The sequence below is a fragment of the Salvelinus fontinalis genome, chromosome 9 (assembly GCF_029448725.1).
Source record: "Salvelinus fontinalis isolate EN_2023a chromosome 9, ASM2944872v1, whole genome shotgun sequence".
Lineage (NCBI taxonomy): Eukaryota > Metazoa > Chordata > Actinopteri > Salmoniformes > Salmonidae > Salvelinus > Salvelinus fontinalis.
In genome coordinates, this window is record NC_074673.1 from 16,650,392 (window position 1) to 16,677,049 (window position 26,658).

Here is a 26,658-nt window from a genome sequence, read left to right on the forward strand (position 1 = left end):
AGCTAGCACTGCGATGCAGTGCCCTAGACCACTGCGCCACCCGGGAGGCCCCCAAATATGCTTTTCATCGAAAGCACTACAAACGATTATGTTAGGTCACCACCAAACCACAATAAGCACAGACATTTTTCCAGCGAAATATAGCAGTCACAAAAAGCAGAAAGAGAAAATTAATCACTAACCTTTGATTATCTTCAGATGACACTTCAGATGACACTCATAGGACTTCATGTTACACAATACATGCATGTTTTGTTTGATAATGTTCATATTTATATAAAAAAATCTGAGTTTACATTGGCGCGTTCCAAAAACATCAAGTGATTTTGCATACCCACATCGTTTCAACAGAAATACTCATCATAAATGGAGATGATAATACAAGTTATACACATGGAATTATAGATATACCTCTCCTTAATGCAACCGCTGTGTCAGATTTCAAAAAAACTTTACGGAAAAAGCAACCCATGCAATAATCTGAGACGGCGCTCAGAAATATAATAAAATAAAATAATAAAATCAACAGAAACCAGAAAATACATGATAAATGTCTCCTTTGATGAACTTCATCAGAATGCAGTCCTAGGAATCCCAGGTCCACAATAAATGCTTGATTTGTTCGATAATGTCTGTTATTTATGTCCAATTAGCTACTTTGGTTAGCGCGTTTGGTAAACAATTCCAAAGTCACAAAGCGCGTCCACTATAACGTGACGAAATGTCCAAAAGTTCATTAACAGTCAGTAGAAACATGCCAAACGATGTACTGAATCAATCTTTAGAATGTTGTTAACATACATCTTGAATAACGTTCCAACCGGAGAATTACATTGACTTCATTTGAGAGATGGAACGGAACTGCCTATCACGGGATCGCGCGTGGTCAAAGCATGGTCAGCTCGTGGCAGTGGTGACTAATTCCTGTCACCTTCGGCCCCCCTTCACATTAGAGTCATCAGACAAAGTTCTATTGACGGTTGACATCTAGTGGAAGCCGTAGGAAGTGAAAACTCATCCATATCTCGCTGTAATTTCAATGAGAGCTTTGTTGAAAATCTGCCACCCTCAGAAAAAATTCAAAACAGGAAGTGGAACTTCTCAGTTTTTTTCATGCCATATGAGTTCTGTTATACTCACAGACATAATTCAAACAGTTTTAGAAATTTCAGAGTGTTTTCTATCCAATATAATAATAATATGCAAATATTAGCAACTATGACTGAGGAGTAGGCCGTTTACTCTGGGCACCTCTGTGCACCTTTCATCCAAGCTACTCAATACTGCCCCTGCAGCCATAAGAAGTTAAGTGTGGCTGGGATCCACCCATGACCAGCTCTGAAACCAGATTACATAGCGGAGAAGGTACGGTGGGATTCGAAATAGTCTGTGATCTGTTTTGTTAACTTGGCTTTCAAAGACCTTAGAAAGGCAGGGTAGGATAGATATAGGTCTGTAGCAGTTTGGTCTAGAGTGTCACCCCCTTTGAAGAGGGGGATGACCGCTGCAGCTTTCCAGTCTTTGGGAATCTCAGACGATACGAAAGAGAGGTTGAACAGGCTAGTAATAGGGGTTGCAACAATTTCGGCAGATAATTTTAGAAAGAGAGGGTCCAGATTGTCTAGCCCGGCTGATTTTGCAGCTCTTTCAGAACATCAGCTGTCTGGATTTGGGTGAAGGAGAAATGGGGGAAGCGTGAGCGAGTTGCTGTATTTAGTGTAATTATTTAGTGTGATGCTGTTATCACCTATCAATAAAGTGATGTTCAACACCCAGCATTAAGGTCCTAAACGATATCATAACCGCCATCGATGAGACATTACTGTGCAGCCGTATTCATCGACCTGGCCATGGCTTTCAACTTTGTCAATCACCACATTCTTATCGGCAGACTCAACAGCCTTGGTTTCTCAAATGATTGCCTCGGTTGGTTCACCAACTTCTTCTCTGATAGAGTTCAGTGTAGGGCCTGTTGTCCGGACCTCTGGCAGTCTCTATGGGAGTGCCACAGGGTTCAATTCTCGGGCCGACTCTTCTCTGTATACATCAATGATGTCGCTCTTGCTGCTGGTGATTCTCTGACCCACCTCTACGCAGACGACAACATTCTGTATACCTCTGGCCCTTCTTTGGACACTGTGTTAACTAACCTCCAGACGAGCTTCAATGCCATACAACTCTCCTTCCGTGGCCTCCAACTGCTCTTAAATGCAAGTTAAACTAAATGCATGCTCCTCAACCGATCGCTGCCCGCACCTGCCCGTCCAGCATCACTACTCTGGACGGTTCTGACTTAGAATATGTGGACAACTACAAATACCTAGGTATCTGGTTAGACTGTAAACTCTCCTTCCAGACTCACATTAAGCATCTTCAACCAAAATGAAATCTAGAATTGGCTTCCTATTTCGCAACAAAGCATCCTTCACTCATGCTGCCAAACATACCCTCGTAAAACTGACCATCCTACCGATCCTTGACTTCGCCGATGTCATTTACAAAATAGCCTCCAACATTCTACTCAGCAAATTGGATGCAGTCTATCACAGTGCCATCCGTTTTGTCACCAAAGCCCCATATACTACCCACCACCCCAAGCTGTATGCTCTCGTTGGCTGGTCCTCACTACATATTTGTCGCCAAACCCATTGGCTACAGGTCATCTATAAGTCTTCTAGGTAAAGCCCTGCCTTAGCTCACTGGTCACCGTGGCACACGCTCCAGCAGGTATATTGCACTGGTCATCCCCAAAGCCAACACTTCCTTTCCTTCCAGTTCTCCGCTGCCAATGACTGGAACAAATTGCAAAAAATCTCTGAAGCTGAAGACACATCTCCCTCGCTAACTTTAAGCAGCTGTACACAGCCAAATGAGAACTTGTTCTCAAACTGGCCTACCTGGTTAAATAACAAGGTTAGGATTTAGGGTAGGGACATCCCAAGGATCCCTAATAGCACTAACCGGTGAAAGTGGTCACTAGTTACCACAAAGCCATAAACCACCTATTTCTACAATCTCTTAATGTGATTTTAATCCCAACCTTAACCATGACCCTCACTGTAAAGTAATACAATGTTTATTAATGTACAATGACTGTGGCAAGTGGAAACAGGTGAAAATGAAGTCTTACGGCATCGACTGTGGCCAAAATTAAGAAATTCAACTACTGGTCCGGTCAAGCACTCAAACGCTCAACATCAGTTCCAATGTGTGTATTGCCTTTTGGATACTGTGGGAAATGGAGCTCATCTTTCTATGAGTTTAAGTTATTTCTCAGATGGCCACAATTTCAGTATTTATGATTATGACAGTGTGCAATGTACCATGTGTCCATGGATTAAGACTTTATTTAAATTTAATTCAGAATCACATGCATACAAAGTGACCTAGGCATGTACAAAGTGATCTTTTGACAACATTGACACTGGCTACACACCGACAGCAGAGACAGAATCCCCAAAATACTGAACAAATATTTCTGGGTGACCTTGGTAAAATTGCCTGAGGAGCCGTTTCCTCTCTTTGGCAGAGTGCTTTGGGTCTTCATTAATATTCCTCAGTAACACCAACAGCGCTTCATGTGTTGTTCTTTGAGTACAGTCAGTATAAGCCTTTGTTGAGACTTGCTGACAGAACGTGGACCCTAAGGACAATGGAGGGAACAATGTGTAGGTGATGTATTTGAGGCAGTCAGCACTCTTCCACAAAGACTACTACTAGATAGATATTTTACCTGTCACATCTGGTTGTTCTCCTTGCACAACTCTGGCAAGTTTGTCACTGACCAGCTTGTGCAAAGATCCTGGTATCTGAGACAGAAATGTTTCAAGCCAGCCATGTATCAAACGTAATGTAATGATTGCATGCTCATATGGCATTCACAACAGTGTTCATAAAAATACATGGGATTTACACTGCGTGTACAAATCATTAACACCTTTATAATATTGAGCTGTGCGTACACAATGTAAAGAGCAATGTTTTCTACACTCAGTATATATAGCTTTAAGGACCCAAATAAATAAGTCACTGCTCTGTCAACAAATCAAGAATACCTTAAAAATGTAATGGCGGTTGTCCAGCATGAACAGCACCAGGAGGTCCACTTTCTCTTTGGCTAGAGATTTGCTGTGGATGATGGCTCTGGAAAAAGCCATCTTCACAACCATTTTGTTCTCAACCTGAAAATGAGACAGTACGAGTTATTCCAACATTAACCAGAATCAAATTGTGCTTAATCAAGATGTGGCACGTAGTGTAGCAGTTAAGAGTGTTGGGTCAGTAACCGAAAGTCCACATGTTCAAATCCCAGAGCAGTCTGAAAATCTTGAGCAAGGCACTCAACCCTAATTGTGCCTGTAAATTCCTCTGGATAAGAGCGTCTGCTAAATGGGTCAAAAGTAAATGAATAAGAACACTGACTCCATACAGAAATAACTATCCCATAACAATAACTGACCCCATGGTCTTCACCTCTTTGTCCAGCTTGATTTCCAGTGGGTCTGCAGCCATAGCCATGAAGCTCAACAATGTGCGCAGTTCCTCCCGCTTACGAGGGTGCAGAAGCTTCAAACACAACTGCAGTGCCTCAAGAGCTTTATCAAACTTTGCATTCACTGCAAAAAGAAGCACAAGTTAATTCAGCCCTACACATTGCTTATGATATACCTGGAAACAGTAATAAAAAAAAAAAGTAGAAAAAGTACCAATCATGACCCAAGTAATATGAAGTGGTCATAGCGCCGGTCTCACCTAGTAATTCGGTAACCCCAGTGTAGAAGTCGGACATGTGGTTGGCGAGCAGGGGTGAGCGGTCGGGCTGCCCATAGTATTTCACCAATGTTTCATACAGCAGAAGTTTGCACTGCTGGGTGCCTGAACCTGAGCAACAGGGCTGACCCTGGCCAACACCCACCACGTCTGGACACCTGGGCAGATCACGGCTCACCTCCACCACCTGCTGGTCAGGCAGGAACTCCAGACAGTCCAATGCTGCTGTAAGCCAATCATCCTCCCTTCAACAGAATAAGTAAATAATCCTGTGCCACTGAAACTGTTATGTCACTCACCACCAGAAATATTGTACTCCGTAGGCCTGCATGAGAAGCTTTATTCATGTTAAAAATATCCATCTTAGCTATTCAAGTAAGACCGATAAGTCACACTACATACTGTGAGTCCTTGAAGGCCCTCAGGATCTCACGGTCCAGGTAGTTGCTGGTGTAAATCAAGTCTGGGTCCCTCTGTGCCATGCGACGGGGAGAGGCCTCTCCACCTTCCAACAGATTGTCCAACATAGGGAGCTCTACCAGCTGCAGCAGTCTCAGCATCGTCTCCTCACGCCACACTTCATCAACCACTACAGAGTAAAGGAATGGACTGTCAACTAGAGTTCAATACTAGTCCTGGGGACCGAGATGGAGCACATTTTAGTTTTTGCCCAACACCAGCACCTCTGATGTAGTTAAATCAGATGATACCGACTTTACACTATGATAGTAGATGACTTACGGGTCTGTGGTAATGGAGAATCAATGTGTGCTTTGCTTGGACTCAGACTCAGGTTTCCCAGGACAGTTTCCAACAGTTGGTTGGATCTCAGAGGTGTACCATGTGAATAGAGTTGCTCCTCTTGCCTGCAACATTTGAAGGCAAAGTCAAATAAAGACTATATCCAATTAATTTCATATTGACTTGTCTCAAATAAAAGAAATAGGATCAAAACAAATAACCACCTGCAAGAAGCACTGCAAAAGGTGCTTTGAATACCAGGAGAAAGGATTCCTTTTTCAAGTTCATCCATAGAAGGCATTTGTGTGTGCAGAAACCTGTAGAGGTAACCTTTGCTGTCCTGGAAAACATCTTGCCTCGTATCTTTACCAAAGACCTTTGCTCCAACTGTCTCAAACACCTTACAGTCCAGGAGGGCCTGACAAACACGCACCACCTTGTCCCGTGAGATGTCAGCACCTTCAAAGAACTTGCTCTGGACTATATGGTCCAACACCACATCCACTGCATCTGACCCCAGAAAGCAGTCATTATGCGACTTCAGGTGAAAGCGCCTTCGCTTCACCTTCACTGACATTTTGAGGTTGGCAATGATGCTACTCCATATAGGAGAGGCCTGGAATGGCTTATGGACCATGCCATGACCTGTAACACAAAATGAGTGAGAAAAGAAACTGGTTAAAGGTTTAACCATATCCTTGGTTTAACCATCAGCAGTCAGTGCTTGATAAACAGTGATGTTGTTAGACCACTCAATGCCTTAAAGGACAACAAAGTCAGTTCAAATAAATAAGCGAGCCTTCTATACGAGGGGAAAGTAAAATGTACAAACAAAACCATGGGAGTCATTGGTTTGATTATGTAGAAAAATATGGCGACCATGTAGGCTAATGATTCGTACATACGTCTACAGCCATCAATAAAGGTCAAAGTTTGTACCTGGAGAACGCAGACACAGTTTTCCAGACAAATTCAGCGCGGCAGCTCTCTCCTTCACTGTGGCCATTCCTCAATTGGTAAGGATGGTGGTGACGTACTGGAAGAAAAAAAATGTCTGTCCAAAACGTTACCCTTTTATTCATTCCTCAGGTGAGCAAGGGAAACCTTAATTAACTGTTAAAGACGCAGTAGAATAATAAGTAGAATAGTATACGAACGCAGTAGGCATTATCCCTGCTGATTACATCAATTGAACTTGAACAATTGAGCGAATGTAACAAAAATGTTGGCTATTCATTTCGATTTAAAATAGTGGTATGTAGTGAATAGTATAACTAACTAGCATGGATTATTTTGTCAAAGAGCTCGCTTTTACATCATTGGTGTCTTCTACTCCAAGGACTACGCTAATACAGCGTCAAGGACACTTTGGAACAATTACACACTTGAACACTAGATGGCAGCCAGAGCAAATAAACGCTCGTGCCCGTTTAGGTAAAATTATTTGTAATTATAATCTATTGGTCAGTCTGAGTTTAAAAACAATTTGTCAGGTCTCTGCATCTTGTTTTGTATTCCCATTGTGATTGGTTTCTGAGCCCATAGGAGTACCACTTGAAATTTAAAGTTTTACGTTTAATAAGCACTTTTATAAACGTCCACTGTCCTCCAAGAGTTGCTGCATTTCCTCTTAACTTCAGTCTGTTGCATTCACCTTGGTTGGAGAGCGAGGTAGCAGCAGCGTTCCCTTCCCTTTACAAAGGTAGAATAGTGGACAGGTCTAGCCACACAGTGTGTATGGAATGCACTGCCACCCACCAGTCGACATATTGGGTTGCAGCTATCATATTTGGTTGGCTAGGGTCGTCGCAGTTACCCCAGCCACAAAGTCCTATACCCCGCCTATCTCTACAAATGATCTTCTTAAAATGTGACTTAAAACCTTACCCACTTTACCACACTGATAGCATTATGCCCTACCTTAAATTAAAACCAAAATAAAAATGTTGTGTTAATGAATTGTAACGGTATAGCCAAATTTTACTTTGTGGTTGAGGTAACTAATTGAAACCGTTGGCAAAGGTAGTCAGATATCTGTATATAATGACGAGATACTAATATACATGCCCTAACAATGGAAGTCGTTGTCCCAAAGGTGGGAAGCTTAGGTCCAATAATAAGCCCATAGAAACTCATTGGCTTTATTTTGGACAGATTTTGTCGAGGGTGAAACCTCTCGCTTCGCCTCTTCCTCTCTGGGTAGGCCTATACGTCGCTCAGTCAGTCTTCACTTCTCAACGACTTGTTATAGATATGCTGCTGTGCATGTGTCAGACCAGCGCCAAATTTAGTACAGTTTTTCCTCGCGATATGAAAGTGTGTTCTGTGCACCCGCCTTTCCCCTGGCTGTGCGCGAGCTATGCTAATGATGAATTTACCCAACATAGGTAACTGACATGTTAGATAGCTAGGCGTACTACACATTACCTTTGTTACTAGCCATGTTTTTTCATAAATGTAGCTCAACAAACAACACTGTCGTTAGATATACTTTGAACATTGCTAGAATATTTATTTAAAGTCGCTTATTGTGTATTCTAAAAAGTGTACCTGTTTCTTCACATCTAACGTGACAACGGCAATCAGCTGGAAATGGTAAGTCACCATTCTATAGCTAGCCAGCTAACGTTAGCTCGCTGGTAGTTGCAGAGGGGAACTAGCGGTAAGTCAATACCAGTGAATTGTTCTGGTCCTTAGGACTTGAAGACACGTTTAGGGAAAGCGATTTACAGGTAGCCCAGAGTTGAGTTGACCACTAACCAGGCAGGGTGTATTCATTATTCGGATTTCGCTACAAAACGTTTTTTAATGTTGCAAAACGTTTTGCAAAGGAAAACGTTAACTTCAAACGTTCAATGTCATGCAACGAAAACGAGGTTCTATTGGACAAATTCAAGTAGGCCCCTCCCCGTGCTGTACCATTTGGTTCCTACTCTAAACTCTTTGTGACAGAACGTTTTCCAGCAGAATCAGACTAATGAATAGGGGCTCCCGGGTGGCGCAGCCGTGTAAGGCACTGCATCTCAGTGCTAGAGGTGTTACTACAAACCCTGGTTTGATTCCAGACTGTATCGCAACCGGCTGTGATTGGGAGTCCCATAGGGCGGCACACAATTGGCCCAGCGTAGTCCGGGTTATGAGAGGGCTGGGATGTCCTTGTCCCATCGTGCTCTAGTGACTCCTTGTGGTGGCCGGGCGCATGTACTCTGACTTCGGTTGCATGCATGCTGACTTCGGTCGCCAGCTGTACAGTGTTTCCTCAGACTCATTGGTGCGGCTGGCTTCCGGGTTAATGCGAGCAGTGTGTCAAGAAGCAGTGCGGTTGGTGGGGTCGTGTTTCAGAGGACGCATGGCTCTCGACCTTCGCCTCTCCCGAGTCCATACCTGAGTTGCAGCAATGGGACAAGACTGTAACTACCAATTGGATATCACGAAAAAGGGGAAAAAGTACTCCACAAATAATAATAACCTCGCATTTTCGGTGGAAAACTGAAAAAGTAGGGAGAAATCAAACAAATATAAAACTAGATTGATCACGTGGAGAGCAGATGATGCTTAATGTTTTTATTCAAAGAAATAGGCATTGAGACATTCAGAGAGATGTACAGGACACAATTAAATTAATTAATTTGATATTCCAGATCCAACACTGTTCCTTTATAGAGTAAGTGTTGAGAGTATTTTCACTCTATTTCTCAAAAGAATAATTGATTATTTTAAAGTCCTGAATCATATTTGGAACACGGAAAACCAATGTCACCCCTGGTTAGTGCTCAGTTTCAAATAAGGTAATGTTGAAGTGAATCAACCTTGTGATGTTGACATACAGTGATAGTTTTTAAATAGTTTCTAAAATCTAGAATAGTTTCTAAAATCACAAGTTTTTGATATTTCAATGTTAGAATGACCAAGGTTTTCAAAATATAGCACAATTAGTGTGTTTTATGATATTTAGAAAAAACGATTTAGTTGTGCAATCAATCTTCTGTAAGTGGGTACTTCTGTTCATCTCACACCTCCTAGTGCTAGTAACAATTACTGGTGAATGCATAGGATTCTTAGGCTACACATGCTGTAAACACAATAGGGATTATAGCCGGCAGGGATGATAAAACTATGCAGAAACAGACTGGCACATTTTTTAAAATGTTAGATATCAGTATTTTGACAGAAATAATATATGATAAAGTAAAAGACTATAGGTAAAAGTATGTTACTGCTTGGCTGATGCAAAAGCCGCCACCCACCAAGGGTGTTACTGTATCGTTTTATTTAACCTTTATTTTAACATGGAGTCATATGTGAGGTACCTTAGTCGTCATATCCTGCATGTTCCTGTCATGTAGTTCCTGGTCATCTAAAGCTTTTAAAATCACCCCATAAATTAATCATAATAATGAAAGTAATAGGCCTACGTTATTTTATTTGCACCGTATTTTGTGTGGTATGAATCTATAATGCTTCTTCACATAGGCTAATTAAGCAATAAGGCCCGGGGGGGTGGTATATGGCCAATATACCACGGCTATGGGCTGTTATGCATGACGCAATGCGGAGTGCCTGGATACAGCCCTTAGCCTTGGTATATTGGCCATACACCACAAACCCCCGAGGTGCCTTATTGCTATTATAAACTGGTTACCAACGTAATTAGAGCAGTAAAAATGCATGTTTTGTCATACCCATGGTATACGATCTGAAATAGCACGGCTGTCAGCCAATCAGCATTCAGGGCTCAAACCACCGAGTTTATAATCTCTAACAATGTTATTGAGTAACCACCGCATGTAATTATGTAATTGTAGTATATGAGCCCTAAATACTTTGCTGTAGCTGTGCTTAATGAATTTAAGTCAGAGTAGCATTCATGATAGATGACATTGTGATTAAATACGTATTATCCTCACCTAAGGGCTTTGATTATGGCAGTGTTTTTTTCTCAGTGCATTACAGGACAATAGTCATATAACTCACAAAAGGTCATACAGACTTCATGTTGCTGATGGGAATTATCCCGTTATATGGATGGTGTCCTTTTAATTTTGCTTTTCATGGTTTATAGAATTGTTTAATATCTGCTCAAGTGAATCAGCGGAGAGGCAAATAAAGACATTGCCCCCCCAGGTCACAATGTCATTTATGATAGTAGCAAATTCTAAAGGGATCATTTAATCCCTGCACATGATTGAGTACGGTGCAGGTTAAATGGAGAAAATACTCTCTTCTATTAAAGGATTGTCGGCAGTGGAGACCTACTTAAAAAGTCAGTCATGATGAGGGCACAGGGGTCTATCTACACAGGTCATATTAAATAACTTATATAATTTAGAAGCTGAATGACAGGGCAATTTGTCCATTTAGTGTTATGGCTCTGACCCCTATTAGACTTTCAGGACAGCTTAATTTCCACCTTGATGGGTTGAAGAACTACTACCAAATCACTGCACTGTATCCTCCTGCAATGCTGTTTACTTAGTGACTGAATAATATTAATAAGGTTTTAATGCTTTAGGCCTATACCAAATATACTTTGTTGTACACACTTATCATTCAATATTTATTTTTTACTTTACAGAATTTATCAGGGTGTTAAAGAGTACCAACAAAACCTTCTCCTGACCTGAACATCTTGATGGATGTCAGTGCAGACTCAGGGAAACGCCCCACCACGGTAAGCTAGGGTTACTGCAGAAATACATACATTATGATAGAATGCATATGTCTATGCTTGTTTGCATAACTTACAATAAAACTATTATTGTTCTCTTTAGACTGGAGGACACGACTTTGAAAAGGAGCTGTCGTTATCATATACCCCTCACGAGACAGACAGTGGCATCATTTCCTTACAGGTTTTGGAGTTTAAAACAATTCTTCATGAAGCAGTGGAAGAACTACATATTCACAGGGTACTTTGATTTATACATATCCTTCAAATATCTCTTGATGTTATAGTAACATAAAGACAGATAATAGCTTTCTACATTCTCTGAAATTGTTACAGGAATTAAAACATAAAACAAAATCGTTATATTTTCAGGAATGTCTCCACAATAACAACTTCCTCTTCATCCCATTGTTTACCAGGAAGAGCTCAGACACTTACGGCTCTATTTGGTCAAGTCATGAGGAACTGGGGAGTGTAATTTCGTAGGAGGTATATTATGTGTTTTCAGAGGAAGCTCACAGCCCTTTTTGGCCATCTGGACACAAGCCAGCTGTAGTTGCACATCTGAACGGGGTCATGCAAGCAAAGACCTGGTGAATTCATGTCTTTGCTTGTAAAAAGGGTACCCTGGAGCAAGCACTTTAAACCTGACACTGGACATGTTTAAAGGTTATAAGAGGAAAATAAACCATTGGCTCTCACATTTTATTGTTATTACCATGTTTCTGGGGGAAAAACATTTAATCAATATGATCCTCAGGCATGCTGTTAAAGTAACACTTTGTAGTTCTTGGGTTTATTGGTGTGATGTTAAAAGCATAGCTTGTCATGTCAGACTATCTTACGCCGGCCAAATTTGTTTTCATATACATTGTGCAATTGTGGCAAATACTTTTAACTACATCAATTTAAAATCATAATAAGGATGATTAGGGGCATGAAGTTAAAGTTTGGGCATCTCATTGATCTGCCTGCATTCCGACTCCAGGCGTAATCCAGATGTTTTTATGCCTTGACTATGAAGAGATGAAATGAAAACCGGCATTTATCTGATTTTAGAATACTGTTGTGAATTTTCATATAATAGGGTGAGTCACATACAGTGTTCAGATTGCATATGGGATAGGCCTGATATTTACGGTGTGTTGTGGCTCAGGCCTTATTTGATCTGCTGTTGCCTCTTCTGATTTACTTAGATAACCAAGTTTAATAGCCTATTTACTGCCCCCCCCCCATCAAATCAGTATTCCTCCGCAAACTAACAGCTTTATCTTTTGTGCACTTTTCGAGTATGCCATGCTGGTAGCATAGTTTAATGGGAACTTATAAATAAACTCCATGAGCCAACTCCCACACCCATATAAAAAGTCCCTAGATCTAGGAAAGCAATTGACTTTTACCTGCCTTCCAGGGCTGAGGGAGGATAAGGATGGTTTGCACTAATATCACCACTCTAATGTACCGCTACTTTCCCAAAGATATTGGGGTGAACTACTGAAACTCAATTCAAAGTTGAGCCTCCCTCTTTGAATGTATTCTGTGGACCGTATAAAACTCCATCTTTAAGAAAAATATATTGGTATTTTTCATGATATTACCTTAATGCTAAGAATACTGTACTACTACTGTGAAATCTGTGAGATTTACTATGTATTTCTAATATTTGTATTGTCTTTTTGCTTCAGGAGGCTGAAACTCGGTATGAAGAGCAGATTAGTAAACTTGTGTTGGAGAAGCAGGAATTAGAATGGCAGAAGGTACGGTATGTGCCTAGTTAGACAAGTTGTCTCCTAATTGGGCTAGTTGAATGAGACAGCTGCAAATATTTGACTGATGCTTTACTCATTATTGTCAGTGTGCTTGCGTAAGCTAGCTAAGTAAAAAATAACAATTATTTAATTATTTATCAGTTCACCTCTTGAATTATTTTCTGAGTTAATGTAATGCCTTCTTTTTTATAGGAATCCCTTCAACATCAAATTGACAACATGGCAAATCAACATACGGAGTCTCTTGCCAATGTTAAAAAACAGGTGATTTTCTCAGCGCCATTGTTCCTATTGGGTGCAGCAAAATCATATAATATGTTGCTGCAGTGCTCTTTTCCTTCTGTGTAAGGGCAAGTAGAACGGGCACATACGATCAACCTTTACAATGGCGAATGTGCATAAAGATGGAGGAATTCAGAATCAACGTCATTATTTTAGCAATGCCCACATAGTTTTTAAACTACTTCACCCAACATTGTTCAATGTGCCAGTAAATGTGCGCAATTAACTTTTCTGTTTTTTCAAATTGCCGCCATCTTGGAGCTAGTTTTGGGATCATGTATATTGTGCTTAGGACGAAACAAACAAAAAGTAATGGAGAGCAATGTACAATACGGCAAACTTATCAAATTAAGTATTTGTGGTAAGTACATGGGGGCCGCCATCTTTATGCACCTTCGCCATTGATGTATGTGGATCTGGTGAACTAAAAACAATGTAACCAGCTTTAATTTGGGTTAAAATGATGTCTAACTTTGCTTTATAGTTTGGTGACATTTGTTTCTCATGTCATGATCATAATAATTTAGCAATCTGTTTAATTTTTTCCCCCTGAATTAAGTTTCAGTCCAAAATCAGAGGGGTCGAAGGTGAAAGGGTAAGATACTCTTTAATTATTTTATAGATACTCTTTTTTTTAAATGACATTTTTCACAACATACTGTGTCACTAAAGGTTATTGTTTCATATTGTTTTGTTCAAATGCAGTAATTCAGTGATGCAAAAATGACTGAGTTTAGTTTAGACTTAACAAATACAATCTATTCTATTTATTCTAACAAACTAAACAATTTTATTCTGTGGCAATGTTCCGTTGAAGGGAAAGCACCAGCTGACAGCCGAGTTAAAGGACAAGGAGATCAACAGTCTGAAGGAGGAACTGAAATTGTTCCAGGTAACGTTTCTAGGAAACACACACACCCAGAGGGAGCAGGACAGCTCTCCATTCCCCCCTGTTCGTCCCATTTGAAGGCTTTGGGTGAACTTTGGGAAGCGCAATCCCACCACTGATGTTCTGAGTTGGGGTGTGTGTGGAATAGACTCTGGGGTGAGACAGCTAAGGTGATATATGGCAGTCGCCATGGTCCACTGCATTTACAACCTAACCCTGCGATTGGGCAATAACATCTCTTTGATATTTTATTTTGTAGTATTATAATGGACTTCTTCGTTATATTATGGCATAATTGTGTTGACTTTGTTTTATGTCATATCTTAAACCATTGTAATTCCATGTGTTTGTAGTGTGAGTTCAATTTTTAAGAGTTTGTGTTTCTATTGAATGTTATTTGCACGTGTGTGAGGCTTTGGTTATACTATAACATTTCCCTGAAAGTCTGCACCATAGTTGTCATGAAATCTTAATGAAAAATATAACTGTCTTTTTACTACTGTTTTACAGTTGTTCAAGTACAGTTTGGAGAAGAAATTAAGCGAGCTGGTAAGGATTCCAATTATAGAAATTGTTGACAGGGGAGTGTGGGAGTGGGCGGAATTAAAGAGGAGGATGAGGAGAGGGAATGGCTCATCAGGAGTAACGGATAGGGAGTGTGTGACACTTGAACCGCCAGTGCAGCCGAGAAAATATCACTATTAAAATATTTTATAACTGAGCCTCGCTCTGTTTAACCTTCCAGTGGCTAAGAAAAAATGTGTCTTGATACAGACAATCAAACAATAATGACAGCGATGAACAATAAAAGGCTCTCAGGCATGTGTCAAGTTGACTCCTTATCTCTAGGAGGGGAGCCGGCGGCCAAGATGTTAAACAAAGGTCCTCTCAGCCCAAAGTGACAGCAAACTCTTTCCCAGTGTCCTCTTTTGTGATAGCTGACTGAGGAAAATCATACCAATCCTGACCATTCTACTGAGAGAACCTACTGTACTGCTTATTACAGGAGCAGAAGCTGCAGCTGCAGACCCAGACCAAAGACAGCCACCTGAAACAACTGGGGGAGGTGGAGAAGAGGTTTGGGGCTCTCTCCAGACAGTGTGCAATGGTCAAGCAGGCCCACGAGAAGCTGGAGCAAAATGGTATGCCCGCCACAGCCATGCCCACTAGCATTTAGACAGTGTATTTTATGTAACACTTAAGTTGCTCTTATACCTGTGCAGAGCAACTTAAAGGTGTAATATGTAACTTTTTGGGCGACCTGACAAAAATCCACATAGAAATGTGAGTTATAGATCTGTCATTCGGATTGAAAGCAAGTCTACGAAGCAGTAGATCTGTTCTATGTGTGCTATTTCTATGCTTCCTGTTTTTAGGTTTCAATTTTTGTACACCAGCTTCAAACAGCTGAAAATACAATATTTTGGTTTATGGAAAAGATACTTCACAGCGGTTTAGATGATACAATGTTTATCCAGACTATACTTGCTTGTTTTGCCACATAAACTGAAATTAGGCAAACTAATAGCATTTTAGTGACCAGGAAATGGCGGTGCGATTTCTGCATAGTGTAAAGTGTTAGTTACCATATGTTTTCAAATCAAGACTTTCCCCAAAACTAACAGATATTCACCAGTACGGTGGTGGCCTTTTTTAATCTGAGAAACCTCAACGTGTTTTGTTATTATGTCGTCTGATAACAGTGGCAGGCCATACATTATCAGGTAGCCATAGCCATTCTTGTCTGACATTTAACCAGTAACTCTGTTGTACTTATATCGCCCTGTTTTTTTTAAACATGTTAATCTTTTGCCCCTAAACCATAGTATCACTATTTATGTAAAGTGGTGATACAGTTACGGTGGGGCCAGCAGCTGCTGTTAATTTAAAGGAGATAGGAAACATTTGTCTGCCTTGTGGAGTTAGTCTGGAAATTGTTACTTTTCCATGTGGCGTAAAGAAAATAGCTACACATAAATCCCAGAAATATTTCATTATTTAGTTAATGAATGAATTTAGTTCAGCAAGCTTCCATTTGTGGACTCTTGATCCCTCTTACAGTTGAAGATGCCATGAGACTCAATAAGAAACTAACTTCTGTCAATAGAAAACAAGAATCCACAATCATCTCCTTAAAACAGGTGAGACATGATTTAAAATGTTACATCATCATTGAATACAGATTGCTGTGTGGAGGGTAAGATTAGGGAGAGCAGGCAGTACCTGGAGGTGTAACTCAAATATTTCCCTGCCTCGGAGATCAAAGAAGACCATATATAATTGCTGTGCCGTATCTCTGTAATAGACATGCAGAGCTTGCACAGTGCTAAAGGGAACAGTGATCTGTTAAGTAGCAGAGACTGAAGGTTACACATATTTTACCATGACATAGTTTTGTTACTGTTCCGTCTTATGGATGTGGATCTGAGTTTTGGGCTTTATAACCATGTTAGTATCCCACTTTGAAAGTTAAGGCACTCATATGTTACTTTCTTCGTCAAGGATGTGGAGGGACTTAATAACAAGCTTATTAAGGCAAAAGTGACATCTGTGGGTAGATCTGAAGAGAACTGCAACCTCACAGTCAAAGAGCAAAACATACAGCAACTCCAACACAGGCTGCATGTGGTAAAAGTTATTTTTTGGGATATATTAATTGTTATCTTAATTTACTTGTATATCAAGACAACATGAATTATATGTTAATAATTCAATAGGTTTTTATTTTTGTATTTTTCAGGAAACTGAAATGAATAAAAAACTCAGAGATGAGCATACAACTGAAAGAAATGGAAAAAAGGTCAGAATCATAGCATAGTATATTACATAACCAACTCTTTTCCCCCAATTACCCCATAATGATGTGGGTTGCTCGATGGGGTGAAAATGTTAAAAGGTTACATTTGATGAATTTGGGGGAAGTGTGTCAGTGTAAAATAAAGGTGGTTGGCTTGTGGGGGTTGGGAGAGGGGGATTTCCACGCAGGGCAGGTAAGCGGTTGTGTTGTATGTCATTAACACAGCCCCCACCCCCTTTGTGTGTGTGTGTGTGTTCAGGAGGTGATGAACTCCCTACAGCTTGCCCAGCAGCTTCTGCTGACACAGACTCAGGCTGTGAGCCGAGTGGAGCTGGAGCTTCAAGCACAGCGACAGGAGTACCAGGTCAGGACTTTGAGCAATTATTAGTCTCCTAGTTTCTAACAAACAAACTAAGCTAAAGAAAAGGATGCTTTTATCTTTTTTGATTCATAAAAATAAATTGTTTAGTTTATATATTCATAATATGAATATGTTATTCTGCTCTATAACAATTTATAGTATGTTTTAATACACCCATGACTTATAAGTGCATTGAAAGACAAAAAGTGTATGATACATTTTCTGAAAATATAACCATTTGAAAGGTTGGATTTAAGTGAACAGATTGTACATGGTTAAATACAAAACGGTAGAATAAAAACACTTCCTGTTAGTCACAGAACAAAGGTTTCTTACATAATTTAAATGATTACGGAGTGAAGTTCTACAAGGACAGAAATAAATGATGGTGCTCACAGCACATAAAGATGATAGAGTGCATTGTATATCACACTTTACACAATAGAACACACAGTGCAACTGGATGATAGTGTGTTTATTCTGCCTTTAAAGACGCTTGTCTTTTACTCGCCTCTCTTCCTCGTTTTAATTCACCTTCATTCATTTATTAAAATCATTATTAACATGACACAACCCAACTGATTTGTATTAGCTTCTCTGTGTGTTTAAAACCCTCTGTCCAGGTTAAATAAACACATAAAAATGTATTATTGCATTAAAAATCTCTCGGGTGATTAATTTTATTGCAGGCCCTTAAAAGAGAACATGAAGTGATCCGAGAGAAGATCCAGGAAAAAGAAGACAGATTCACTCATCTGCTGGAGGAGTACAGAAATTGTAGAATGATCTGGGAAAATGAGGTGTCACTGAATATTGTCAAATACGGTTGAAAATATGTTGTTGTGATGTACTGGACACATTTATTTAATGGACAAAGGCTCTCTTGTGATGTAAAACTAAACTAGGCATGCTATATTTATGTGTTTTTATTTCACATACAGTTTAAGTTGGAAGTTTACATACACTTAGGTTGGAGTCATTAAAACTCATTTTTCAACCACTCCACAAATTTCTTGCTAACAAACTATAGTTTTGGCAAGTCGGTTAGGACATCTACTTTGTGCATGACACAAGTAATTTTTCCAACAATTGTTTACAGACAGATTCTTTCACTAATAATTCACTGTATCACAATTCCAGTGGTTCAGAAGTTTACATACACTAAGTTGACTGTGCCTTTAAACAGCTTGGAAAATTCCAGAAAATGATGTCATGGCTTTAGAAGCTTCTGATAGGCTAATTGACATCATTTGAGTCAATTGGAGGTGTACCTGTAGATGTATTTCAAGGCCTACCTTCAAACTCAGTGCCTCTTTGCTTGACATCATGGGAAAATCAAAAGAAATCAGCCAAGACCTGAGGAAAAAAATGTACACCTCCACAAGTCTGGTTCATCCTTGAGAGCAATTTCCAAATACCTGACGGTACCACGTTCATCTGTACGAACAATAGTACGCAAGTATAAACACCATGGGACCACGCAGCCGTCATACCGCTCAGGAAGGAGATGCGTTCTGTCTCCTAGAGATTAATGTACTTTGGTGCAAAAAGTGCAAATCAATCCCAGAACAACAGCAAAGGACCTTGTGAAGATGCTGGAGGAAACATGTACAAAAGTATCTATATCCACAGTAAAACGAGTCCCATATCGACATAACCTGAAAGGCTGCTCAGCAAAGAAGAAGCCTCTACTCCAAAACCGCCATAAAAAAGGCAGACTACGGTTTGCAACTGCACATGGGGACATAGATCGTACTTTTTGGAGAAATGACCTCTGGTCTGGTGAAACAAAAATAGAACTGTTCGGCCATAATGACCATTGTTATGTTTGGAGGAAAAAGGGGGATGCTTGCAAGCCAAAGAACACCATCCCAACCGTGAAGCACGGGGTTGGCAACATCATGTTGTGGGGGTGCTTTGCTGCAGGAGGGACTGGTGCACTTCACAAAATAGAATAATGTGGATATATTGAAGCAACATCTCAAGATATCAGTCAGGAAGTTAAAGCTTGGTCGCAAATGGGTCTTACAAATGGACAATGACCCCAAGCTTACTTCCAAAGTTATGGCTAAAAGACAACAAAGTCAAGGTATTGGAGTGGCCATCACAAAGACCTGACCTCAATCCCATAGAAAATTTGTGGGCGTAACTGAAAAAGCATGTGCGAGCAAGGAGGCCTACAAACCTGACTCAGTTACACCAGCTCCGTCAGGTGAATTTTGGCCCATTCCTCCTAACTTATTGTGAGAAGCTTGTGGAAGGCTACCCGAAACGTTTGACCCAAGTTAAACAATTTAAATGCAGTGCTACCAAATACTAATTGAGTGTATGTAAACTTCTGACCCACTGGGAATGTGATGAAAGAAATTAAAGCTGAAATAAATCTTATTCTGACATTTCACATTCTTAAAATAAAGTGGTAATCCTAACTGACCTAAGACGGAATGTTTACTAGGATTAAATGTCAGAAATTGTGAAAAACTGAGTTTAAATGTATTTGGCTATGGTGTATGTAAACTTCCGACTTCAACTGTAGCTATCTGAACACACTATTAAAGTGTTACATTACTTTTGAATTGCATGTGCTTAAACAGAAACTGACATTACAAGAGAGGATCCAGTCAGAGCACCAAGACCTGAGATCTGTAAAGGAGGCTTATAACCACCTTCATGAGCAACACACAGAACTATCATCCCGTGCTATACTGCAAGCAGAACACATACAGGGACTGGAGGTGAGACAGCAACATTTCCCAAATCAAAATAGGAGCTATATATGCTGATATACAATGCTGATTAATAACAGAAAGGCCTATGTTTAATTGCAGTATTTCAACCTCACACCGTGAATAACTCAATAACACTATGTTGTCTGTTTTGATTCACCGATACAGAGTGGGATGAAGGACTATGTTAAAGACAACAAGAATCCAATGGGTGAAAACCGAGATCAATCCGCTAAGGATGAATATGTCTCAAAGGACGTTTGTAGAGTGGACACAGTTGTAGTGGATGAAGTGGCTCAAACAGCAGAAAGTGAATCTACACAGGAGAATCTAGATGTTACAGATGTGTCAGGTAAGTAGTGATCCACTTCAATTGCATGATAGATTGCCATTGTTTTAAAATGAATTGCAGATTTAATTGTGACATTGATGTAGGTGCAATGAATGAACATCAATAATACATTTTTGGGAAATGTATTATTGATGTTGTTTGACTATGTGATTTACCTACACAGACCGAAGCAGGGAAGTCGGTCCTTCCGGTTGTTCGGAGACTGTGATTGATGACTCCTCACAGACAGCCCACTGTAAGGTTATCGACAGTGTACAGGCCACCCATGGTACCAATCCAGATCGGTCCACAGACGTAGAGGGAGGAAGAAAGAACTGTCAGGGTGAAGACAAGCCTAGCTCAGTGCTCCAGCCACCAGCAGGAAGTCTGAAGGGGTTGGCTTCGCTCCAGTCTGGATCTACAGACGGTCTGACCACGGTCACAGACGTTGTCCATGTGCTGAGTATTTGCGGAATAGAAGAAGGTCAGCCAATTGACTCAAACAACAAACGTAGCTCCAGTGATTTCAATTATCCATTCTGCAGTTTGATTAATAATGTCTGCTCGTCCAGCAACGTCCATCTGAGCGACAAAGGTGACTCTATGAGTGGGCTATCTGGCTTTGAGAACAGTTCTGTTTATGGTGCGCTAAACAGTGACCCAATGGCTGGAGGAACAAGGGATGGAGAGCAAGACCAGAGTGTGTATACACCAGAGATGACAACCAGCCAGACATTTAATAAACACAGAGGCAGACAGAAAAGCACATCATCATTTCAGGACATTGACCCAGTCCAAGCTGTGACCCCATTGGCAGTCTCACAGTCAGATCCATGCAACATTCTCCTTCAGAAGGTCATTGGAATCCATGTAATAAGATGTCACACGCCAGAGGCCAATGAGGTCAACATCCTTTCAGAGTCACCTAGCAGCTCATTACCAGCCTCAGCCCAACAACACAGCAACACACTCATTGAGAATCCGACAGAACAAGAGACAATCGGCACGTCTTGTCTTCCATCACAGCCCCTGAACATGCCACAGCAAATCAATCCCCATGGTGTTGTTGCACAGGACTGTGCTCAGTCTGACTGTAATATTGGAACCAAGGAGCCTGACGACAAGCATGAACAACCAGTTAGAGACTCTGTGCCAGTAACTGAGGATGCACTCTATCCTAATTGTCAGGAAACCTTACCAGAGAGTGGAGATCTCAATGTGAGCCCTGATGCTGGAAACCATGGAGATCCTGAACAACCTTCTTCAGATGTTAGTGTGGACGTTGACGGGCCTGTTGGATCACAGTCCCAACCATGTCCAGTGGCTATGGACTCACCACAGTCTGAGAGGGTTCATGAAGGCCACTGCTGTAACTCTACAGTGGAGGAGAAGTTGAGACCACCTCATGCCAATGACAAAGATATTGAAGTTAAGCACAACAACCCAGCGACCTCCAAACCCCCAAGCGATGAGACAGATCTCTCCCCCAAAAGCAATCATTCAAAACAATCTTGCCTGCTGAAAACTGAGGAGAAGACATCTGAAACCATTGACTATTCGTTTCTAGCAAGCAACAAAAGATATCGATCATCATTTGAGTTAACTTCCGGGAAGAGGGACATACATTCCAGGAACATGCACAGCATCGTAATTAGTCAAACAACTCCGACATGCCAGATATCCCCATTGTCTGACCTGAACACTAAACTGTCCTCTGGATTCCAAGAGCCTCCTTCTCCATTCACAATTCCCATCTTTCTAAAGGGCAAGCAAAACACCAGAGGTGAGTGAGGCAATCATTTAGAGTAGTCTAGTGTAAAGATTGTGGTATTGTCAAATAATCTTTCTTGTTTTGTGGCTTCATGATTGCCTCCCTGAGATCGGCGTACCTGCATTTTTATAAAATGTATCACATTGGCTTGAGTTTATCTTCCATTCCCTCTGTCATTTAGATCCATCAATGATGACTAGGTCTGCAGACTCGCACAACCCTCCCAGCCTACTGACGTCCCACACGAGGGATCATCAAGGGGAATGGAACACCATTAGAGAGACATTTTATGAAATGTCAGCAGAAAAAGTGAGTTGATATACAGTATCTAAGGAGCAGGGGGGAAAACCCTAGTGAGCTAAACTCGCAGCTATGCAGAGCAATGAAGTTAAAAAGTGTGCTTCAAGTTTATTTCCATTTCCAAAAACGTTTCAGCAGGGTGGAATGAGGTTGATATTCTCAGTGTATTCATCACGTAGAGCAGGGTTGTCGAACAAATTTTTCCCCGGAGGCCGCATTCGGTCTTCAACAACCGTCAGAGGGCCGCACTGAAATGTTTTTATATTTCCTTGCCTTCAAAAATGACAAAGAATAGTCCTCTATCCATAGTTTTATGAATTTGCGATGCTCCCTGACTGTTTAGTGATTATTAGTGAGCTGGACAGTCTATGAATATGAATATAGGTCCATTATCATGTCTACACAGTTTAGATTTTAAAGTATACTGAACAAAAATATAAACGCAACATGTAAAGTGTTGGTCCCATGTTTCATGAGCTGAAATAAAAGATCCCAGAAATGTTCCATACGCACAAAAATCTTTTTTTCTCTAAAATGTTGTGTACAGTGTGTTTACATCTCTGTTAGTAAGAATTTATCATTTGCCAAGATAATCCATCCACCTGACAGGTGTAGCGAATCAAGAAGCTGATTAAACAGCATGATCATTACACAGGTGCACTTTGTGCTGGGGACAATAAAAGGTCACTCTAAAATGTGCTGTTTTGTCACACAACACAATGCCACAGATGTCTCCAGTTTTGAGGGAGCGTGCAATTGGCATGCTGACTGCAGGAATGTCCACCAGAGCCGTTGCCAGAGAATTGAATGTTCATTTCTCTACCATAAATCACCTCCAACGTCGTTCTAGAGAATTTGGCAGTATGTCCAACCGGCCTCACAACCGCAGCCCACAGCCAATCAGAGTATTTTTGTCTGTAATAAAGCCCTTTTGTGGGGAAAAATGAATGCTGATTGGCTGGGCCTGGCTCCCCAGTGGGTGAGCCTGGTTTCCAAGTGGGTAGGCATATGCCTTCCCAGGCCTACCCATGACTGCGCCCCTGCCCAGTCATGTGAAACCCATAAATAATTTATTTCCATTGACAGATTTCCTTATATGAACTGTAACTCATTTAAAATCTTAGAAATTGTTGCATGTAGCTTTTATATTTTTGTTCAGTGTATATTAAGTTCGCCCCCCCCCCCCCCCCAAAAAAAATGATTTAAAAAAATAAAAATGTTTTACTCTAAACCACCTGCGGGCAGTATGTTTGACACCTTATCTCAAATCTGAAGGAATAGATTGGTAGACGGGATCAACCATGCTTGGGAATGTCTGCGATGTTGAATCAACTCTTCCTCATATGTTTATAGGGAACCCTCAGGCATATCTGTGACAGAAAACAGTTCAAACTATTGCAGATCGTTTCCTGTAAAACTTTATTTTTATTTTGTATCCAAGCTTCTGAGTTGAGGGTCACTAGGTCTGAGAGTTGTGGGTCACAGAGATGCTTCTGTTGAGGGGTGGGTTGTTCAACATATAAAACTGACATAGCTAGATAGAGAATGGATTGGCTGTGGGAATAGGCTACCTAATGATACTTTGCTACTTCTCCTCACTCACTCACTTACTCTCTCATCACAATCATCGCATCGTGTCAGTCTGCTGTTTATCAGAGCCAGGTGCTGTAAATTGAGAGGAAAATAACCAAACATGTCTAATGTAAAAGGGGAAAGACTCTCAATACAGTAAGGGGACAATTGCAACAAATTTGATCTATTATTTAAGACCAGATGGCTCATAACATTGTATTATAAACAACAAGGCACAAAGGTGAAAGATAGCAGCAGTGGAATACTATAGGGCAGGGGTGTTTTTAACCTGGGGTACTGCAAGGGATCTGCAAAAAATATATTAAAAATAATAAACTAGCAACAACAGAATAAATACAGTTTGAATTACATACCTACAGTAGAAAAGAGGAGAATATCTTATTTCTAATGATGTCAACTTTATTTCTCAACTCCTAAATTGAGTAAATTACACTCACTGGAGCTAATTACACTCACTGGCGTATCTGACAGCTTTTAAAAAGCACACATGAGTACCAGTCGTGGTAAGTGCCGCTGACTGCTGGTAAGCTTGCTTGACTCAGGGCTCTATTCAATCCGTATCGCGGAAGTACCTTTACATGTCTATTGTGCAGCAATACAGATTGAATAGAACCCTTAATACGTTTTTGCCAACACATGGCTAGCTTTTGTTTAACCAGCCGAACAGCTGCTATTAGCGAAAATGTGTTTGAAGTTACCTTTTTATCTAATATGCTATGTAATATGTCAAAATAATGGAAGACTATCTACCAAATCAATTCATTTTAAAATGTTGATTACTTCTTGCCATTCACCTGATTATAAGATTTGTTCATTTATTTTTCTAGCATATGAGGGGGTCGCTGGTTTGCCTGTACATTTTCACAGTGATGAACTGTAGGCTATTGTGTTCATTTCTGCAGGAAAGCAGAGATCACATCTCAGTCAGCTCTGCTTTGCCCATCATCACGACCCCTTCCTCTATGGGCAGCAGCAAGTTGTGGCAGGACTACCCCAGGACCGTTTCCTCTCCATGTCTCTCCAACAGCAGCAGGTTGTGGCAGGACCTCCCCAGGACCGTCTCCTCTCCCTGTCACCCCAGCTTCTGCAGAGGAACTGCTTCTGAGGCTTTCCCACCCAGCTCACAGGACGACGAAGAGTCACAGCAATCCAACATCAGAGCCCAAATTGCTCAAATAGAGCCGTTTCTGTGCTCCGCGAGGTTGAGACTCCCAAAGAAACGCAAAATGGATTCAAGTGAAACTATGCAGTTGTAAAGAAGTACTAGAGTTGATTTCATTAAGTTATTGATCATTACATTAAGTTTACACTATCAAACTTGTTCAAACTATCAAATGTTCTGTTATTAAGATTTGAAAACACTTAAGGCAAGAAGGCATTGTTAAATTATTTTAAGTGGTTTCTTGTATGTATTTATTATTGGGTCTATTTATGGATTTCACCATATTTATTTATGAATCCATGCTGTTTGTTATTGACCTACAGTTCTGTATATTAAAAGTAGCCAAATGTTCAGTACCTGGCTTCTTTTAGCTCTATTGTCATAGACTTGCGAAGTACGTTTGAAAGGATAGTCAGCAGTATACAATACGACGCACTGAAACAGAAAAATAAAGGTAGCAAGAAAATTGCTTGGCCTAATTGTTTACAAGCTAATTAACTCTTAATTACTCTACAACCAATCTGGCAGTGCCTCAGGGGGAATTTAATGAAGGAAATGCCACTTGTTTCCAGCAGTAGCACTAACACTGGGCAACTATAACTTGGGCTAATTGGAATACACAAGTATTAAACAAGAATCAATTAGTGCACATTAACCCAAATTAACAAATGCAAATTAGCTTCTCATTAAGTTTATGTCCCTCCTGTTAGGAAGCAGTAGAGACCATATGGACACATGTTAGGGCGATACAGATGACAACATATATTGCTCACGGGTCTCACCGGTCAAGATTAACAAGTGGATATTTTATTTCAACAAGTGTGGCAGGTTTAGAGAGTAGTGTTGTAAATAGAGAATAGAAAACTGGTCTTTCAACACAGCACTTATACTGTAACCATGGATAATTACAAATGGGATGATCACTTTGAAATAGATGCCAGAAGATGCTGTCAAATTTACTCGCAAATTGAAATGCAGCAGAAATGTATATGTCTATTTCAAATTTGTGTAACTACAAAACCCTGGAAAATACAAACGGAAATAGAATGGCTTTTCAGCCAGTTACCCCTACAGACTCCACAAAGAAAACGATAATTCTCGTTTTGCTCCTACAGATCCTCAGTAGACTTAATACTCAATACTGAAGTTGTATTCCTCAACAAAATTAATTGCACAGCTAAAATCCACACACCTTCATCAGTAGCACAAGGTCTCGCCAAGCCGAGGTCCGTCTTACTGCACTTACCCATTATGAATACGTCAAAATGTTAATGCCCTCATAAAGAAGTCTTATGTGTCTCAGCCAGTGGTGGTGACCCCTGTCCTGAAACGGAGGGTGGGATATGGGGCAATATGGAGAGGGTCATTTTAATACACAGCCAGATTATGAAGTGGTGGTCCTTTGAAACAGTCAATTACACTTGAGCGCGGGAGGACGCCAATGTTAATTACCAGTTGGTTTTATATAGTGTGTAAATAAAGAGGCTGCTGACATTCA

The 26,658-nt window shown here is 40.6% G+C and overlaps 2 protein-coding genes across 2 annotated transcripts; one reads left to right on the plus strand and one right to left on the minus strand.

The window, feature by feature from the left end:
- Window positions 1-3,313: 3,313 nt before the first annotated feature.
- Window positions 3,314-6,566, minus strand: LOC129861773 (DEP domain-containing protein 7-like). Its single transcript, XM_055932927.1, has 9 exons — window positions 6,451-6,566; window positions 5,736-6,156; window positions 5,512-5,636; window positions 5,173-5,359; window positions 4,753-5,015; window positions 4,474-4,616; window positions 4,056-4,181; window positions 3,734-3,809; window positions 3,314-3,643 (listed from the first exon to the last, which is right to left on the minus strand). The coding sequence occupies exons 1-9, from the start codon at window positions 6,515-6,517 to the stop codon at window positions 3,429-3,431; spliced, it is 1,623 nt and encodes a 540-aa protein (XP_055788902.1). The 5' UTR covers window positions 6,518-6,566; the 3' UTR covers window positions 3,314-3,428.
- A 4,525-nt stretch (window positions 6,567-11,091) lies between these two features.
- On the plus strand, window positions 11,092-26,658 carry LOC129862172 (uncharacterized). The gene is made up of 18 exons (XM_055933569.1): window positions 11,092-11,182; window positions 11,283-11,420; window positions 12,865-12,936; window positions 13,141-13,212; window positions 13,790-13,825; window positions 14,048-14,122; window positions 14,630-14,668; window positions 15,126-15,261; window positions 16,181-16,260; window positions 16,622-16,747; window positions 16,860-16,919; window positions 17,176-17,280; window positions 17,967-18,077; window positions 19,872-20,012; window positions 20,172-20,355; window positions 20,519-22,117; window positions 22,287-22,414; window positions 24,901-26,658. The coding sequence occupies exons 1-18, from the start codon at window positions 11,144-11,146 to the stop codon at window positions 25,252-25,254; spliced, it is 3,495 nt and encodes a 1,164-aa protein (XP_055789544.1). The 5' UTR covers window positions 11,092-11,143; the 3' UTR covers window positions 25,255-26,658.